This window comes from Rissa tridactyla, chromosome 5 (genome assembly GCF_028500815.1).
Source record: "Rissa tridactyla isolate bRisTri1 chromosome 5, bRisTri1.patW.cur.20221130, whole genome shotgun sequence".
In the NCBI taxonomy this organism is placed as follows: Eukaryota; Metazoa; Chordata; class Aves; order Charadriiformes; family Laridae; genus Rissa; species Rissa tridactyla.
In genome coordinates, this window is record NC_071470.1 from 33,232,032 (window position 1) to 33,252,934 (window position 20,903).

General features: G+C 40.3%; 1 protein-coding gene across 5 annotated transcripts; it reads right to left on the minus strand.

The window, feature by feature from the left end:
* Nucleotides 1-78: 78 nt before the first annotated feature.
* On the minus strand, nt 79-20,581 carry TACC3 (transforming acidic coiled-coil containing protein 3). 5 transcript variants are annotated; one of them, XM_054202584.1, is made up of 16 exons: nt 20,459-20,581; nt 16,059-16,239; nt 15,779-15,924; nt 12,257-13,354; nt 10,989-11,088; nt 10,341-10,533; nt 9,246-9,298; nt 8,235-8,368; nt 8,015-8,144; nt 7,167-7,319; nt 4,756-4,832; nt 4,618-4,661; nt 3,404-3,564; nt 1,924-2,030; nt 1,591-1,711; nt 79-316 (listed from the first exon to the last, which is right to left on the minus strand). In XM_054202584.1, exons 2-16 carry the CDS (start codon nt 16,236-16,238, stop codon nt 251-253), a joined length of 2,763 nt encoding a protein of 920 aa, XP_054058559.1. In that variant the 5' UTR covers nt 16,239; nt 20,459-20,581; the 3' UTR covers nt 79-250. The 5 variants fall into 5 exon arrangements, with proteins under 5 accessions (XP_054058559.1, XP_054058560.1, XP_054058558.1 ...); XM_054202585.1 differs by lacking the exon at nt 20,459-20,581 and adding an exon at nt 17,480-17,601; XM_054202583.1 differs by lacking the exon at nt 20,459-20,581 and having other exon boundaries at nt 8,033-8,144.
* Between the last annotated feature and the right edge of the window lie 322 nt (nt 20,582-20,903).

A 20,903-nucleotide genomic window follows, 5' to 3' on the forward strand; every position in this document is an offset into this window, starting at 1 on the left:
AAAGACTGAGGGCGAGATGACTAAAACTTTTTCCTTTGAGTGACATGTGAAAGTATGATGCAAGACACTGCTACCTACTGGAAGTGGCAACCAAACTTCAGTTTATTGAAATTTTCTACAGAAGATACAGCCAATAATAGGCAAGACAAGTGCAACTTGAGTTTTATTTTTCTCCGCACATACACAATTAAAAAAGTGAACACACAAGACAGGAAGTCAAACTAGACATATTTACAAAACAGTTAAGCTATCAAATTTTTTCCATCTTCAAGATCAAGTCATCACAGATTTTCGTCAGTTCATCATTTTCTTTAGTCTGTTGAAGACAGGAAAAAAAAAAGTGAGTTTCAGGTATGCCTAAGCTGTGCTATATCCACATAGGGATCTGAGTCACAACAAGTCACTTTTGCCAAGACATGGAATAAAGTGTCCATTTACTCTTACTTGAGAGCAAATTTGCTCTCAAGGACAGTCAACTCTGTAGAAGGTCACATCTAAGGTTAAGAGCCTCAGGAAGTGAGACAGAATCCACTATACTGTCCATACTTCTTCCAGGTTATACTGTTATACATGGAGATCAACTGATCTAGGGAAATAGGACTTATCAGACTCAAAGTCTTTTTATTAGATACACTGAAAATCAAGATAGTGACAGTTTAGATTTTAATCTTCATAAGATGACAACTCTGTAAGATGCCGCCTCCATACTTTTACTGACACATAGCAATAATTCTCAGTTTGTATTATTCCTTACCTGGTCAAGCCTTTTTAATAGGAGTTAACATAAAGTGTTATGTATTTATAACAGGAACAAAACTAGTTCTGTGTTAAGTGGCTTATCTCTCCAGTAACAGGCTACTGTTTCCTGAGCTATGCAAACCTTAGCCATAAGCCTGAAGACTAACACAAATACAGGACTTTTCCCCTAACAGGAATGAATCAGCATTATCTATTTTTGAGTCTTCAATGCTGGCAAAGATACAGCCATACTGCAGTAAAACTAATAGCACACATTTCCAGCAATATCACTTTTAACCCTCAAAACGCATTTTCCTTTGAAGGGTTCTAACACAGGAGACCAAGTGTGCCTTTACAAGACATTCTAAGACTTTATCTATGCAATATGAAACAATACAAAATACAAGGATTAACAGTCTGAACAATATTGAAAGTTCAGTCAATACAAGAGATTCTGTACAAGTGCTAATAGCTTACAAATCATGTTTATGAACAAGATAAACCAGAAAATTAATTCAAGATTCTTTCCCAGATTCTGCTCTGGGTCATGTTAGAGTTCTAAATCACTGTCTCCTTCAGTAGTTTAGATAACCTCCTGACACAGTAGCCTGGATTGATCACTTCACTGTGGGAACAAACCTTTTGCTCCAAACAGTCTAAACAAACAGTTGAGTCTCAACGTAATACAGTTATGCCATAAGTTTCAATACTTATTTCCCCAAAGCCTACCAGGACAGCAGCCATCAAAAACAGCACAGTTCGCATGGCTATTTCTAGTGCTGAGACCAGGTCGAGAACCACCTTGTACAAGACAATAGCTTGAAGAGACTCACCCATGGCATTTTGACTAACCTTTTGTTCAAGGGTCCTCTCTAAAGACTGGATCCTCATTTGTTCTTTGCGGAGACTGGCTTGCAGTGCTGCAGTCTCCGATTTAGCTTTGCTTCGTACCTGAGCAATTTCCTCATTTGCTCTGAAATATAAGCAAGACGGTGTTTACATTCCTTTCAGGCAGCACAGCAAAACTGTTCATAGAATTGCACTAGATGCTTGTACTTTGGATTAATCCCCAAACAAAAAAAAGTGTTTTAAGCCAGGTTTTGGTATTAGTCAACCACATTTTGCAGCAACTGTGAAAACTATTTATTTCACTCCCAGTATTTGGCTTCTTGACACGGTACTTACTGATGCAGCTTTTCTTCAGCATGTGCTTTTAGCGCCTGATATCTCTGCTCCTCTTTTTTAATTCTAGCCAGGTATTCTTCAGCACATTTTTTCAGAGCTTCTTCATTCTGTCCCAAAAACAAGCAGCTTAGTTAGCTTTTTATGTGGTAGTAGATGGAAGAGTCTCTCACTTCACAAATGGGCTATTTGACTACACCAAAATGGCAGTATTTCCTCACCAGAGTAAGAGGAACAACTGTGAAATCCCATAGACCTACATAGGGACTAAAGATCTCCCTTTCAACTCTCTTAACTTTGCAACCCAAGATTTATTCATCCTATTTCCCTCCCAATATACTGTTTATTTGGTAACAAACTTTGCTAAAGGGGAAAGGTCACTAAGCAGGTTTTTTTGGGGAGAGGGGTTTTTTTCTTGGTTGTTTTTTTTTTTTTTTTAAATCAGCTTTGTCTTAGCTTGCAGTTGTCCTAAGAATAACTAGAAGTCCAGCTACTTCAGAGAATCCATGGAAAGATTCAGGCTTTGGACCCCAACATAAATGAACCCAACATTAACAGCAAAAAAGTTACCTTGGTAGGCACAGACAGTATGACACCTTATTGTATTAACTATTATAAGTAAGTTGGAACTGTTTGAAACAAACAAGTGTTAAGACTCCCTACTAATTCCAGGTCTTGAATTTAGCAACTGTTTCCAAGTGATGTTTTAACTCTGTGCTAGGAAAAGGGCTTCCGAATTTAGGGTGCAGAGACAGAAGGGACACAAGATGAAGGAAGCTTGATGTGTTAGTAAAGCAGAAGCTTAAGGTACAACACAGACATTATTCCTGTTTCTCAAACCTAGACTACTATGAAACCTAACAGGAGAGTTCTAAGTTTGACTAAACAGACATTAAAGGATAACTGAAGGAAAAAAATCTGAAGGCACTTTTTCTAAACACCAACTGAATTAGTTTTTGTGCATTTTGTGCATTAAGAAACCATAGCTTGTGCTCCTCATTAGCTTCATTCCTCCAGTCTCTGAAAATGCTGCAGAACAGAGGCCTGACTTTACCAAGTTGGAGGGTTTTTTTAAGCTAAATAATGCCCAATAAACTATTATCATTTTGACTTGGAATAACAAATCCTCTTCAGCATCCATTCAACATAATGAAGGGGAAAAAAGTTGCCCTTATGCAGCAGTTGCTACATGACACTGTCTCTACAATTAACAGAAAAGTGATATGCATGCAGCAAGAAACAGCTCATTCTTCTGTTTGAAGAAACTTTGGCTTCTAACAGAGATCATTATCATACTTTAAGCCAGCCACTAAATATAATAAACCAGTATTTTTTTTAAATCTTTAAACAAACAGCAACTTAGCACCTGGTTTTACAGGTAATGCCTATACTAGCTAATTAATGTCTGCTCTAGAAATTCATCATTTCCTCTGCACTGTCTCATATATCTTGGAAGAATATTATTCACATTATAGCATCTTACTTTGCGGTAACCTTCTAGCACTTCTTTCTGTTTTTCAAATCGTTTGAAGAGTTCAGAAAAAGATTTCTCCATAGAGTTCAAGTCTGAAATAGCTTGTTGCTTCTCTTCCACCATTTTCTGCATTTCTTTCTTTGAAAGTTCCTTCTGCTTCTGAGCATCCTCTAAAGAAAGTGGAGTTAACAGGGTTACACTCATGATAGTTACTGCATTAGCATAAAACTAGTTCCATAGTATGGATAGAAAACCCCCACATCTTTACTTCTTCCCCTTAAGGAAAAAAAAAACAAACAGTTTCAAAGGGCTTCATAATGTAGCCTCTCCTCTGAAAGGACACCATAGCTTTGCTTTTAAGGAAGCAGTCATATTCTCTTTATTTGCTACATACTACCTCACACCAACCCTAAGGCCATGAAAGACCAACTATGAAGTGCTTGCCTAAAGCATTGTTTCTCCTGCAACGTAGTCACAATAGTACCCTTGAGTTTACTCTAACAGGAGCCTCAAATGTTGTGACAGAAGCAAAGAATCAGAAAATATTTGTTTTCATTAAATATACACAATAGCTAGAAGATCTTAAGGAGACTGGGATAACAAGCCAGACCAGCATAGCAAATTCTTTCAGGACAAGTTTTTGTTAGCACACCTGAGTTATGTTTCCCATAAGCATAAAGCACAAAAAAGCTGACATAAATGTAGCTCTTTAAGGAGACTGAATATTAAGTAAGGCATAGATGTGGCTATTCAGCTTTGAACTAGGAGAACGTACCTATACAAACAAGTTTCATGTGATGTCTTCCTAGCCTTGAAGCCACAAATTTGACCAAAGCAAGGGCCAGATCTGTCCAGCAAGAACTTATATTGACATCTTATCACTTAAATGAGGTCAGACAGTAAACAGTTAAACACGAGGTGCAGACAACTGAATCTGCCAGTTTTTATAAACCAATAGCTCACACTCCACTGAAGAATAAGAAAAAGTTAGATGTGTTCATGTCTGACTGAGGAAGTCATCATTATCTACCAAGTGATATCATGTCTTTATGAATATGCATAAAAGTGTCATTCTACCTTGTCTGAAACCTTACACTCACTCTGGAAGCACTTGAAATATTAATGACAGCAGAAGTGAAAGAGTACTAACTTCAGTTAGTAACCTTAGGCTAAGCACGCCCCGCTCACTCCCAAGCTACTCAAAGTGTAAATATGGAACTTACCCATCATTTGTGTTATTGTACTTTCAAACTCAGCAACTATTTTTCTAAAAAAAAAAAACATGAAGAAAATGTTGAAATTAAGTTAGAAAAAGAAGCTGGAATAAATAAGCAGATATAAAAGTCAGGACAGATTCATACCCCATTTCCTTGTATTCCATATGAAGCTTATCATACTTCTTTTTCCATTCCTGAGTCTCCAACTGTTTCTCCTCAACCTTTGAGGGAAAACATAAACCTTTATTTCTTGCACAGGAAGAGATACAAGATTTGATACTCAGAACAGTCTGAAGGGCAGCTAAGGTATACTTATAACTTGATATGGAGAAAAATAAGTTATAACTGCTTAACAGAATCAAAATTAAGTGTTACATTACAAATTTGAGTAAAATAAGGTGCAGATTGATAAATAGATTCCACATACACAATTCCCACTCAATGTTATTACTATCTCTTCAAATGGCAAAATCAGAGTCAACTCAGTCAATCTCTTGGCTACTCTTACTCATCATATATGTAGATCATTATTCCTGTGCCAGTTATGTTCTCTCAAGAATTAATATTCTCTGAAGGGACATATATTTCCCTTTTTATTTACGAGGCAGACAAAAAAAAGCAACAAAAATCTCCTAATCTCAATATAGAAGAGAGCAAATACCAGAAGCCTATTCTAGCCAAGATCAAATTGCTGTTTGGAATAATTTATATTCCATACTCAGTCCTCCCCCTACCGTGTTTCCAAATTTAAAGATACTTCAGTTCTTTTAAGAATAAGCGCTCTTTGCTAAATACTTGGTGCAAATTCCATAAACTTAGTTTTCTACTTAGTTTTTGTCATTGATAGATAGTTTCTTTCAAGAACTATAACACTGATAGTTGACTGCAGCATGGGAGACCTTCAATGACAACAGAGGCCCAAAATACATAAAACAACCTGGAATTTCAAAAAAGAGAAGGTGAGAGCAGCTCATTACAGCTGATTTCCCTCTCAAAGTTGCACAATATACTGTAGTACACTGATTTTCAGTATTTATTTTAGAGTAAACTTATTTTAGATGTATTGTAATATTTCAGATGACAGGAAGTGTGGCACAAGTGAAAAAAGAACGTACCGAAATATAAAGAGAAAGAATTAACAATAGTTAGGCCAGAACACGTGTTACAAGAGCAAAAATGCAGGAAGATGGAAATCTGTTAGAAACTTTTGTTTGCAATCTCAACAGAAATGGGTCAAGCAGACCCAAAAAAGCATGCTTCCATGAAGTACAGTATTTGCCCAGAAGGTAAATAGGTTGGGTTCCCCCCCGGCTCCTTGAATTGTTTCACCAAAAAGCAATCTTAAAATTTAGTCTGTCTTCCTTTCAGGTTAATACAGTAATTCCAAGAATTTTTATTTGTTTAAGTGACACAGCTGGAGCCATCCAGTCACACCTGTCTTGCTACAACTAGGTTTGCATGTTCAAAATAGTTTTTTGAAACTAGAGATCAGAGCATTAATTTTAAGATATTACAAGCTTTACTCCCTGTTATTATATACAGTCTTCATTTTAGATCAATCCACTAAAAGCTGTCCCCTGTCAAAGCTGCACTTGTTTTCCTATACTAGACAACATGCTGCGTAAAAGCATCCTCCTAAGTGACAGAAAGGAAAAGTTACTTGTAGAAAAGCTAGTATCTTTGTACTTTAAAGGGAGAGAATAACTTAAGCAGCAAATAATCACAGGTCATCTCCATTTGGTATCCTTTTTGTCACTACCTGCAGTATAGCTAGCAAGGAATTTTGAATGTTCCATTTTCTTCTGAAGCTAATTTTGAAGTGACTTCATTAGCTTTAAGGACATTTATGTTAAGATATTCCCTCTTACATTATTTAGCATATATAAGGTTACATAACCCAGAAGCCATAATGAATCAAATACTCAAATATTTTTAAGTGAGTGGATACCTAACTCTTCTTGCATCATTAAGAAGATGGGAGTTCAAAAGCAATTTCTGTAGTGATATAGCTACAGAATATGCTTGAAATCCCACTGACTACTTCTTCCCTCCTCCACTAATGTTGTTCTCCTCCAGCGAGCTCTAGATCTCACTTTTATTTTATAAGCTGGACATACTATTGTGCCTCCCCACCTCACAACAAAAATTGATCACTGCGCTGAATTGGCATTACAGTTTTATATTGTTTTAAGGAAGTAATCATATCAGAAGAAGCATAACCCTCCCATTGGAAAGAACAGGTATATCCTGCTTACTTTAATAAAGAGTATTCATATCACTGATATTAAGCCTAACCATTCCATCTGATAATGAATGCTTTTTAATACTGACCACTTCTAAGGCAGAAGCTGACGGACTAATAGTGAAGTTTACCATATTTCCTTAGATATTCGCTCTGAAGAGTTCTATACCTACTGCTCCTATCAAGTTCTTGTTCAGAACAAGATGCCTATGTCAAGTAAGCTGGAAAGAATTACCAAGTAGAGAGATTTGTACCAGATAAGCTAGACACAAGGGACTTTCAAGACTATGCAGAGTTCTGCTTTGGACCATACCTCTCTTTTAACCAGCTCAACAGCTGCATCCATGTCATTTTGGCTATATTTTAGCACATCTATAATAGCATCCACTGCAGTGTTTGTGGAAGCAGCAAGAGGGAGTGGAGGAACATCAGTAGGCAGGGAGTCTACAGTTAGGGGATCTGTTTCCTGTGAGGAAGAAAAAAAAAAGTAGAGTTTCAACAGATTCCGGTTTTCATGCCTATAAATAGCTGTATGCAGGCTATTTGATGGTAAGTCAACATACGGTAACAAAGTTATGGAGGTATTTTGGGTGTTTAAGTAAAATAACTTTCTTACTTTGTAGATCTCTACTATGTAGTTATCTGTAAGGTATAACAGAAACTGCTATATTTCATACAGCTATGAAACAAAGCAGATGACACCACACTGTTCCCCACCAGTAAGAGGCGCACCGTTTCAGGATGAACTGCTGCGTGCAGATCTGTTCTTAAAAGGCTTTTTAAAGTATAAGCCTTAAACCATACAGCATCAAGTTTAAATCAAAGAAGAGCTTTTCATCCCAGCAGTGCAATTAAAATACAAGCTTGTCTTAATTTTGTGGCTTCGACTGCATGAAAATGATTGCTTGATTAAAGCATTCTTAAAAAAACTCAAGTTCTCCTAGATCATGTGCAATGCCCCCAGCTTCCACAAAAAAAATTAAGAAAATTACGTCCGTCAAAAAGTTCAATTCTGATATAAATGAGTATCCAACCTGGTTTTTTTAAGATAACAGTTTAAATTAGCATTAAGCATTCTGCAATCCTTAGAATAGCTGCATAAGTCTTAAGTCCAGAACCTAGCCAATCCCTTCCCCAAAATATCAACATGAAACCTGTTACCATTCCAGACACCCTTACAGAAGTTGTAAATGTCCCCAGAAGATCTAGTCCTTTTGGTTTTTCTTCATTTTGAAGACTCACTGCAGGCTTTTCAGCTTCCTCAAGCAGTTTACTTAAATCAGCAACAGGACTAAAAGCGAACAGACATACACCATTATATTCAAGCACTGCCTTTCTTTGTACAGCTATGTGCTACAGCCTAGACCAAGTCAATACCTACCCACACTGAAGTGGAGCTGTCATGATATTCGTATTTGTTTCAATAGCACCAGAAATTGGTTTTCTCGGACTGTCTCTCAACAGAGGGTCAAACTTCAAATACAGCGATTGTTTCCTCAAGGCAGACTCTTTGAACTGAGGGGAAAGAGGCATAAAATGGCAGATATGCCACTTCATAGCGCAACACACACATCCCACACGCACACATAAATAATCCTCTGGAGAGAGGGTGAGCCTATTCTTCAGTGGCCAGAGCATTGTTCTCAGGAGAAAAATTGCGTAAGAAAATTCAGTGCCCACACACTTAAATCCTTATGTAATATCAAGCGAACTCAATCTGCTCACAGACAGAACCAAAAGGGCAAATATAATGAACTATTCAAAACCAGCAGAAGGCACTGGAAGGGAAAGATAGTTTTTTTTAAAGGTGAATGAGCACTGCATGTCATTCTGTCTTTGCTCATACAACAATAAGGACAAACACAGCAAAATCAAAAAACAATTTCAGTTCAGTGTATTCACAATGTATCCAGAGCCACCCCTGCTCCGCACCAAAGTAGGAGAAAGAGTAACTACACCGAACTAACTGAAACATGACATGCCCAATTTAAAGACAGATTTCCTGAAACTGCCTGTAAAACAAAAGAGCTTAGAAAAAAAAATATTTTCAAAACAATGATCCTGAGCTTTCAAAGCATTATGTTCTTGCAGTTTGGCAAGCAGAGAGCTGAAACATCATCCATCTCAGTTTCACCACTATTAAAGAAAAATATCACCTTCACAAACTGAAAGCATAAGACCATAAGATCCTTAGCAGAATTGCTTATAACTATTCCTTCCACCACCACCCATTGCCCAGCCTTGTAAACACATTCCTCTGGAATAGAACCTGTATTTCTGTGGGCAAGTTCAAAATATCTCATGAAAACATTTAAGGCTTGACAGTTTTTTGTTTTCCTTTCCTCTCCCCTCTGCCAGGGAGGCAAACAAAACATTTCAATGTCATACTTACTGATGAAGTCCCAAACTGTTCTAGATAGTCTATTTCTATACCCATTCCTAGAACTGGAAAAGAAAGAAATTATACAATCAAGACACAATATCCTTATATTGCCTTACAGTCAAGCACCCACAGGCAGAAACAAATAGGTATATGCAAATAAATCCCTGCTCCCGTGCCACGAGCTCTAGTTTTTCACTTAGCAAAAATATTGTCTTTCTATCTGGACATGAAAATAAAATAAAACAGGCTAAGATTTCTAAGCTAAACAAACTTACAGCTTCCATTTGTCCCCAAATACCTGTAAGAACATGTAGAATTTAACACACAGTTGAAGAACATCTGTTGTTCTATGGTTAAAGTGGCAAGCACACTCAGATATTCTACTCTTTATACAACGCCCCATAAAAGAACAAGATTGGCAGTCTCACCATTAAAATTAGCACACAACTCAGATATGGACAATGAAGTTATAGACATTTCTCAATGCTGTGATTCCACTCAAGTATTAAGAGAAGTGATAGACTGCACTGCAGTCATTTGCTCATCCTTCCACACAGTGCTCCTACAAGGAATAACCCTTCCAGGTGGTTAAGTCACAGCTATGTAAGTTTACTATATAAAGTAAGCTTTCAAGACAGGCATGCAAGTGAAGAAAGACCATCCACACTGCAATATGAAATCAGCATTCAAGTAGCACTAAGGCCTGTAGTAATCTACAAGACCCAAATACAGGCAGTTGCATAGCTCTAGTGCTCTCAGTTTAAAGTGCTTAATACCAGAAGTGATTTTAAGGGACCATCTTTTCCAGCAGAGAAAGCTGCCACTGAAACTCTTAATTGTTTCTGTACCAGCCTAAATTTCATCCTTCCAGGCAGCTGAACACTAATAGCCAGATTTTTGAATTTAGCTTAATCCAGAGAAAGTTAGAAATAAGCTTAGGTAATTTCCCACCCCTGATAGGGTTGTAGGTTTTACAGTCCTTTCAGAAAAGCAAAATGAGACAAAAAAACCCAACAGAATCAATGACAAATGAAGTAGAGAAATACCTACGCAGAGGTTATTATATCAATACCGTTCCAGTCTGTTCTAAAGAAATGCCCTTACCTTCTGATGACGGTCTGAAGAGCTCATCAGGTTCAGTGCTAGTCGTCTGCTCATCTGCTGTTATTTCAGTTCTGTGGGAACTAGGTTTAATTTCTTCTGCAGACATTGACTTTTTTCCACTGTCAGCAGAAACCAAATTATCTTGAGGGGGGACATTAGCTGGAGACATTTCAGATGGGCTCATTTGCTTCTCCTGATGAGAAAAACACAATCCTTTTTACTGTTAAAATAATGATTTAAATGCAATGAAAGTCACAATAACGATGAAATTGGTTTGTCGCAAACTATCTGGGCAGCCAGCATAAAACCCAAGAGTTCACAGGCATAGAAACTGAACTACCAACACTCAGTACAGCTCATATTATACAGGAGTCACTTTTTTAGAGTCCACACCCTTATGTTTGTCCTTCTATGTGACTGCTGATCAAAAAAGATACTAAATACCAAGGCACCAATTTGGTTGTCTCTGATGTTACTTTCAAAAAACAAGTCTGCACAGTTGATATTCATTTAGAGCTGATGAAGATGCATCAAAACACTAGTTCCTGGACAAAATAACCTTGTCAAACACATGTTTGATAAGGTTAAGTCAAAGAACTCTTTCACGGAACAATTTGGTAAGAACTGGTCATCTTTCCTATACCTTACCATAGGTATCTCTCCTGGAAGTTCAGCTTCTGCTTTAACTTCTAGCTTGTCTTCTTGAGCTATTGGCTTGTCTTCTACCACACTCTGTTTGCCGATTTCCCTAAAGAAAAAAAAAAATCAAAATCCAAGTCACACAGACAGTTCTGTATTCTATTTACTAGATATACTGAAGCACTTAAAGTAAGGTTTAGAGTTTCTACTGCTGTAGTACAGGAAGCTTTGAGGGTGGGGATGTAAATTCACTATCTTGCCTGGTGACAACATAAGTGACAGAAAGCTCTCCCTCCATAAGAAGCAGTGCTATCTGGGAAGCAGAAAGTCACATCAGTATCACTTATTCCTATTCACTTAACACTGTTCTCTGATTTCCATTTGTTAAGCCCATTATTTTTTAATTAAAGATAGGCTTTTTGTTTAATTGTGAACAGAATAACAAGGAGCCTGCTACTCTTCCCAAAGTAAAGTAGTGATTATTGGTATAAGCTGCAGAACTTTTAGAGAAGTTCTATACTTCAGTCACTGCTGACAGCACTAACTTTTCAAGTTGGTAAACAGCAGCTGATCATGTTACACAGGGAGCAAGAGAGCAAACATTTCTGTCAAATGAGCATGTTGTGCCAGTGTAGTTCTGGTAAGCACCTAGCTGTCTACAGTAATGCTGATATTTTAGCAGCTAGACTTTCTAGGAAAGACAACACAACATCTCCCATTCTCAAATAAAAAGTTTTATGCAATGCCAAAAAAAAATGCAACTTTGGTGACAAGCCTTTTTATTGGAGATAGCATTTAGATACCAAGAACATGAAAGGAAGAAACAGCACCTCAGAATTCAGGCAGGACACTCAGCAGAGAACAGAATTGCCTAGTCCCTTCACGCACTGCATGATGTGCAATGCTACTGCCTACTTACCTGTTTTTTGAAAAACAGCAGAAGTCACTTAATTCTCCACATTTTATTCTAATCTTGAAGGAGTGGGGAAGAGCCACTTGACCAAGGTACTAATGTTCCTCCCATATAAGCCTATTGCCTTCCATTCCTTCAGATTTAAGAACACCATTTGCCCAGAGCTAGCCATCTCAGGATGAGATGATCCCGGATGAGATATTTGCTGTTGCAACATATTATGTTAAAGGTTACATTGTGCAACAGGCTGAGACAACCTCAGAGGGAAGAAGTCAAGGAGGTAGGAATCAGCTACAGACACCATATAACTATCTTTTCTTCACGTGAGTTCAAGGTGCTTCTGCATTCAGCTAGATTTACTTACAAATTTTCGGGTTCTCTTTTCCCAAGAGTTTCACAGGTAGTTGGTCTGTTATCCTGCTCCACTGGAAGAAGCTCACTTCTTGATGATGTACTACCCTGCTCCTCTTGCAGCTGAGCTTTCTGAGGGCTAGGTTTAGAACACTTGAGTGAGCTGGAAATTTTAGAGCCTCCTCCAAACGGGTTAAAGTTTGGATCATCAAGTTTGTCCCAGTCAACCTTATAAGATGCTTTGGGAACAGGGATTTCATCTTCCACATTACTTTTATTTTGCGCTTCAGTATTCTCTGTTTTTGTTTTGGTAATTGGGATTTTTTTGGAAGGCGGTTTAATTCCAGGTCTTTTACCTAGCTTCTTAGGAGGTGGCTTTCTAGCAGTGGCATTATCAAAGTCAAATTCCAGTTTTACTGGTCCAGTCTTGGTGACACCAGGCTTTTCTGCAAGTTCCACTTTGGAGACAGACAGGTCTTCTGCAGGCTTTGACTCTTCTGCAGAGGCTTTTTCTGCTACCAAAATATTCTGAAGCTTCGATTCTCCAGTTTTAGAAGAATTAGTTACATCAGAACTACTGGGACCTAAGTTGCCAGATAAGCATACAGGAGGTGTAGATGCTTCTGCTAATCTCACCGAATTATTGATTTGGCTTATGTCTGTGGAAACAGACTTCACATCCTGCACAGGATCACCAATTGCTTGCTTAGGGGACAGCTTGGATTTGGTAGACTCCAGCTCTCTCAATACAGATTCTTTTCCAGAGACAAGAGTCTTCCCTTCTTCACTTGAACGCTCTGTACTTGCTGTGCTTGAAGCAAAGGGAGCTGTATCATCCAACAGAAGAGAATTATTACTTTTTTCAGAGGTTTTCTCAGGGCTGATAGATACTCTTACAGGAGACTGATGCAGATTTCCAGGTGAATGCTGCAACTGCACTGAACTCTGAAAAGGATTGATGTCATTTAAGTTATCAAAATCAAGATTGTAGGAACCTCGACTCTTCACTGGCATCTCATCATCTGGGTAAGGAGCCGCGCTGACTTTCTCTGGCATTAGTGTATTTATCACTGTATTGTTTGCTTCAGCTTCAGTCTTTTGTTGACATGTGCTGCATTTAAAAAAAAAAGATGACACATGCTATAGCTATTTTTTAGACATCATTTGAAATCATTTTTAGAAAGATACTTGCACAAGTAGCTTTCCACGCTCAGAGTAATCTGATTTTTTTGACATAAAGCAGCTGACAGCAAAAGAATATCATCATGGCAAGAATTCAGTTGCCATCTAAACAATCAAAAGTTATGAGCACTGGTACACATGAACTATAGCGAGATTAGTCCTTGAAGCTAGTCAGTATTCTTAAGCTATCTGTTCTACACAACTATTTTACCTTATGCCTTATGAGACTGCTTTACTCACTACAGCATGTGGACATTTCTATTTCACTAGACAGTGAAATATACATCACCTGGGAGTTATTAACAGAAAGTAGCTCAAACACAGGCATAACTAGTAGTACCTCTTCATGTAGATTCATCCATGAGTCATGACAGACTCACAAGTTTAGGACCAAACTCAGTCATGATTCAGGTTCTCCCATTCTAGTTGTTACTTTGCCTGGTCATTCTGGCAGATATTTTTTTCCCCTGAAAGTATGCACCAACATTTCATCTATGAGGGCCTACATATCAAAACAGAACCTGGACTTCAGACACTCTAAACTCTGTACAACAGCAAATCTGAAGAGCAAAGTGCTATATAAGAAAATACTTCTCCAGTAAGAGAAAGGTAAGATTCTCTAGCAGATGAAACAGGATAAAGAAAAAGTTTGTGTACTCACTACTGCTGAGTATTCTACAAGTTATTGCTCTCCACTTTATTTCCCCAAACTCTACTCAACTTTTGAGGCTTAGCCTCAGACCACAGAGAGTTAAACCATTACTTCCTGAAACAGGATTTCCTCCCATTGTTTTGTCTGTTCATAGAGTTATTTATTTCTCTGTGCCATCCATATCTGCCATAGAACAGAACATGATTAAAAGCCACTCACGAAAAACACCACTTAGATAAACCCGAAAGCAAAAGCGGGAGATAAGAGTTCAGGAAGTCCTTCTCACCCGGTCTGAGTGCCTCTCCCCTGCAATAGTTCAGCCCCAGGCTTGTTCAACTACTCAGGCCCCTCCCTTTCTCCTCCAGTGTTTAACCTAATAAATGCCAGCCAAGAGCGAGACACCTGCTTGAGACTTGAATTACTTGAGACTAGTCGAAAGTGACACCCTTCAGCAACACCCAGTCCTTTAGTTTATTTGCTACAAACTGATACTTACATTTTAAAACTAGAAAGGATATGTACAGTAAACACAACATCTTGATACATAATTATTCCCCAACTAAAACCATTTTGGTGATAGCCCTTTTAACTCACTTGAACCTTACATGTACTAAATCTTCAGTTATTCACGTGAGCAATAAGTTTGGGGCATAAATGCAATTAAGCAATTTAAAAATTGCGGTGGGTAGCTGAGTACTTTTCTAAGCTAGAGTATACATGCAAGTTAACAATTGAAGCAAACCATTACATTTAAAGAACATTTAAGAATTCCCATCTTCCTCCCTTCTCCCCTTCCCAAAAACAAGAATAGGGGTCAAATGAAAGTACCGGGTAGTTAAAAACAAGCAAAAAGATGCATTTCCTTGCAGAAGACAAAGCTAAGATCTGAGACTTCTTGCCACTGGGAATTATAGATGTCAGATGTTTATACAAGTTTAAAAGGGAGCTAAAAAAAGTCATTAACAAAATACATGCATTGAGACCTACTAAATCACATTGTCATAACACTGTTTTATTAAACTGTTATAACAACCTTTCTAGTAAAGGAGAGTTGCAAAACCCCAAATTGGAACACTCCAGACAGCCACCATGAGCTACTTGGAGACCCAGGCTGCTAGACTTTAAAGGCGCACAAACTTGTTCGTACTTGGAATTGATGTTATATTCATTTTGTGCTGCTAGTTTTTCTTTAATCTTAATGCTCATTGACTCAAGGTGTCAATTCAAGCTAACCCTTCAGAAGATGTATCTTAAGGAGAAAATCTGAAGAGATAAAACCTTAGTTAACATACAAGAGAAATTTTAAGGCTTAGCTTTAAGGATTAGCTTCAGAATAGTTGTAGTCTCACATCAAAACCTTACTGTAGGAAACAGTTTTGTATTCTCTGCCTAACGAGTCTCTTCTCTCAAACTATTTATCTATATAAATTATTTCTATGAAATCAGTTACTGAGAAGTTAGAGTTCAGTATTCGACATTACAACCAAGATAAATGTCATTACTTTTAAGAAACTTTCATCTTTGAAAAAGAGTTTGTATATCAAAGTACGCATTAATTTTGGTCCTTTTGTGCAGTTTAGGTCTTGTTATAAAATACAAAATTACATTTTAACTATACAGGTTTATAATGGGGGGAAAAAAAAAATCAACTTGAGTATGTCCCATATTGCTAATACTATTAGCACTGAATACATTACTTACTCAACATTGACGAGTGCAGATAAAAGATCATCCGCCAAGGCTGCACTGGAATCATCAAGAGTGAAAGTAGTCTCAAGTTTGTCTGTCATAGTAGGACTTAAGATTTTTCGAGTCTGAGGATCTCTCAGAGGAGTTTGAAAGGTTACCTTTAAGAAAGGGGCAGGGGGGAAAGGAAGAACATGAACACCACAATATTTTCAAGCTCCAAATAGCATATGCATTCAGTAGCAGAGATCATAGAAGGCAAAAGAATATAATCAAGATAAAAGCAAAAGTTTACCTTCATAGCTTTCGCCACACTTTTTGGTGGCAAGTTTTCTTTCTGGGACAGGCGTAGAATGGAAGGTCTCCCTGTAGGTTCCGGTGGTGCGAAGAAAAAGCCACAGTCTTCCGCTGTTAGATCATCATTGACATTTCCTCCATTTTCTCCATTTTCTGCGTTTAAAATCTGCAGACTCATTCTAGAACATCAACACATACAACATTGCGCCATGAATGAGAGGGTGTGGTCCACCAGATGCACTTCCAGATAATGGAAGAAGTTGGAAGCCTGGCACTGGCTAGCAAAGATTAGCAGCTTCAAAAGATGTTTTACAAATACTGAAAATCTTCATGTGATTAGTTGGATCTCAAAAGACTCTGAAAGCATCTAAATGCAGCACTGCACAGCCCCTTGGCTTTTGTTAGGGGTCTAGGAAGTTAGTTGTTGATATTATCCTTTCCACAGTTAACATTATAACCTTACTAATTAAACTGCCCTTTCTTTAAACATAGCTCTGTTATTTGCAAGCTTCTTCATTACTAACCCCTTAAAGCCAGTAGTGACATATAGTCATGTGTCTTGTAATATGGCATCTAGCTAAGCAAAATTACAGCTTTTGCAAGGAGCTGATGACAATCATTTCTCTATTTTCTTCACATGGTCTCATTACTGCATTGTAATCAGCAAACAGCAAAACCAAATTTGGTTGGTTAGGGTGTGTTTGGGATCAGAGTCCTGGATAAAATCATTTAGCTTTTTTGCACACTGTCTGAGCACGTGCTGCTTTTGTAAGACACATAGTACTTAAAAATCCTTGGCAGCACAGACATTATTGATATGCAAATCTGAAAAAATTGAAATTAAAGAAGTATTTTTTAAATATTGTTCTTACATTGGACATGCACAAGCTTTAGTAGACAATATAGGCTGATCTAATCTTACTAGTATTTCAAGTATGAAGAACTTGAAACTAAAGCTTGTATCACATCTAAGATTAAGGATGAAAGCAAGTTAGAAATGGAGAGAGAACACATTTCAAATATCCCAGGCAAGACAGAACACTGTAGGTACTTGAACTCCATCTACCTTTTATTCCCACTGGAGCCTCTGCTGTTCTTAAAGAATTATTTAATATTAATACCCAGTGATGGTATGATATTTCTTTAAAACAGAAACAGACAAACCCCAAAAAAGCACCAGAGCACAGAAGGCATGTTAAGCAAGATCTAGGCATAACCACTGTCCATGAAGGATGATGCCTGGGAAACATAGTTAACTGTCAAACCACTAAAAGCGATTTCTTACATAAGAACTGATGTGTTATCTTGTACCACCTATGCAAGACAATTAGTATCATCAAGTGGACGAGACTGTTGGCTTTCTGCAATGGATAACCATTCCAAATGATCTCAAATGCTTGATTTGACCAGACAGCTAACCTTTAGATAGTTTCTCCATCCTCCATCATGCAGTCAAGATTAATCCAGAAAAATCAGCTGAGGACGACTCCAAATGACTGTCTTCATTGTCAAAAAGAGGTAACAAGAACACCCACACTGAAAGTTTTAAGTCATGTTTTCAATCTCATTGCCCTTACATATTCTGTATTTAAGCCTCTGCACACATTTCATACTCTCCACCGAACCCAGCTGCTTTGTCTGTGACCCAACAACAGCACTTTTAACCAGCAATGGAACACAAACAATGGCTACAGAAGCATGGTAAGGAAAGCATGCCTACATTAGCTATTTCTTCTTTTCTTCTTTATTCTTCATCATATTCATACTTTAGCCCAAGTTATTTTATACATAAAGTATTTTTACATTAAACAAGTTATACAGCTTGAAGTGAACTTCATTGCCTTCTTTCATTCCAAACTAAAATTGAGACAACAGATCAAGTGAATCTTTACAGACTATAGTGGTTTATTGCAATTACTTTAGAAACAAAGCCTGAGACATGAAAAAGTTGGCAACACCTTGTAAAACAAGCCCCATAAGCAGGAGAGGTTCATTTGGAGACTTTCTTGGGTTTGTCATTGAGCTACTCGTGCACCATTGCTAAAGTAGATTCAGATCATTAAAATACCCAATAAATTTACACCATATACATATATCACATTTATCCAGCATTTTATATATTAAATCTAAAAAAAAAAAAAATCAAATCCCTTTCTAGGATTAAATCATTGAAACTAATTCAGCATTTATTTAAAATATCTGCAACCAAGAATTTATCTAAGTGCTATTTCACAAGTTCATTAGCTAGTAGCTGTATTAAAGACAGAGGGGAAGAGAGGCTTTCTTTTTCATTAAAGAGGTCAGTGTCCAAGGCATGCAAGTATTGTGAAGGGCTGCAATTTTCCCACTATAGTCAATCAAAGTTCATAAAAGTGAAACTGCTCTTAGTTTTAGAATATTTATCCAAGCACAAGCAGCAGTCTGTCATTCTGTATTTGAGAATGAACATAAATTCAATAACATCAGATAATTAAACCTCAGGTACCTATAATTTGTAAACTGAGAGCTTCACGGCAACTGCCTGTTGTTTAATAATCACTGGGGCACAACATCGATAACACCAATGTAGTCTCAAACATCTAAAAAAAGCAATTGAACACGCAGGGCAAAGATGGAATTTTTTTACCTAAGTTATGCTTCTGAACTCCTCCAGCAGGTAAGATGCAGAGCACTTGTTGATGGACAGAGTAACTTAGGATTTGCTGTGAATGCTTCTATACAAACTGACACAGGTGACGGATATATATATATATTTTTAGCACAAACATCCCAATTCAGAACAAATAAACACTCTTCTGGTTAACCGACTCCTTCACAATCACGACCTTCCCCTGACTACAGAAGTCACCCGACTCCCAGCAGACCATTTGAGGAAGGGGAATTCGCAGCAGTTTTAGCCAAAACCAAGCCCGGGAGGCAGCAGACTCCGATCCCCAGCCCAGCCGGTCTCGTTAACCCCCGGAGCGGGCGCTCGGGGCCCGCAGCTCGTCGCAGGGGAACAAAAGATGGCCTTGGCCTTCGGCGGCGGACGTGGGAGGCGGCGACCGGGGGGGCTCCTCCGGGCCGGGGAGAGGAGGAGCAGCGAGGCCGGGGAAGGCTTCGCAGGCTTTGCGGGAAAGCACCGTCCCTGCCCATCATTGCACCTAGCCATGCTTTAATTAAAAAAAAAAAGCCAAAAGCCACCACACCCAAACAAAAATCCCCAGCTCCCCGCCGCCAATTCAGCGGGGTGCCCCCAACACCCCTGAGTCACCCTAAGCCACAAGGGCCCCGCATTGCCCACCTCGAAAGGCAGCGGGGTGCGCTCAACAACCCCGAACAGCCCAGGCTGCCAGAGCCCCCCTCAGCCCCATACAGCCCCCAGACAGAAGTGCCCACGTACGTGCGTCCCGCCCATACTCACAGGCAACTCCGAGTCCCCATTAGCCCCATATCACCCGCAAAACGCATAAAGATGTTTCCAAGATCCTCCTGAGCCACACCTCACCCCCGAATTCATGGAGGAATCCCCAGGCTCCTGACTCGGCTTCATCCCCAAACTCACAGAAGTTCCCCCCAAGTCTTGGTCCCAAGCTCACGAAAGTGCCCCTGATTCCACTCGACAGAAGCTGCCTCCAGCCCCACGTTCACAGAGGGGGTCCCCAAGCCTGTCCTGTACCCCCCCAGCCCCACACTATCCACAAAGGGGGCCCCCGAGCCTGTCCTGTGTGTCCACAGCCCTTCACCACCCCCAAACTCACAGAGGGGGTCCCCGGGCCTGTGCACCCCCCCAGCCCCACACCACCCCCAAGCTCGCAGAGGGGGTCCCCGGGCCTGTGTCGTTCTCTCCCTCCTCCCACAGCCTCACAACACCCCCAAGCTCACAGAAGGGGCCCCCGAGCCTGTCCTGTCGTCGTCCCCTCCCCCAACCCCACACCAACCCGAAGCTCACAGAGGGGGGACCCTGAGCCCGTCCTGTGCCCCCCCTCCCCCCCCCCCCAGCCCCACACCATCGCCAAGCTCACGGGGGGGTGTCTGTCCTGTTCCCCCCAGCCCCACACCATCGCCAAGCTCACGGGGGGGTGTCTGTCCTGTTCCCCCCAGCCCCACATCACCCCCAAGCTCATAGAACGAGTCTCCGAGCCTGTCCTGTACCCCCCCCAGCCCCACACAACCCCCAAGCTCCCAGACAGGGTCGCTGAGCCTGTCCGGCCCACGCCCCCCCCCGCCCCACACCACCTCCAAACTCACAGAGGGAGTCCCCAAGCCTGTCGTGTCCCCACCTCAGCCCTACACCACCTCCGAGCTCACAGAGGGGGTCACCAAGTCCCCCCCCACAAACTCAGCGAACGGGGCTGCCCGCAGCTCCATAGACGATCGGAGCTGCCCCCTCCCCGACACCCCCCAAAGGACCCCTACCTGCCAGCAGGGCCCGGGTGCCAGCCCGCAGAGCGCTCGGCTGAGGCGATGCTCGGGACCCAGCAGGCCGAAGCTCCCCACCGCCGCTGCAGCCACCACCGGGCAGCGCCCCCTCCACCACCACCACAGGATTTCAAATTTCAACGTCCGACCCGGCTCGCGAATGAGGAAGCAGCATTCGGAACGCGTCCGCCAATCAGAAAAGCTCCCTGCAGGGGGGCGGGGACAGCCTCGACTCGCCGCCGGTGAGCCCCCGCGGGAGGGTGCTCCCGCGCGGAGCATGCTGGGAAGTGTAGTCCGCGGCTCGTCATGACGCCGCGCTGAGGGGAACAATGGCTGAACGCCTCAGACCGAGGGCGGCCGGCAGCCACGTCCCGCTTCGGACCCACGCTTGGGGAAGCGCATGCCGGTTCTGGGTGAAAAATGCGTGTTTGGTGTTCTTCGG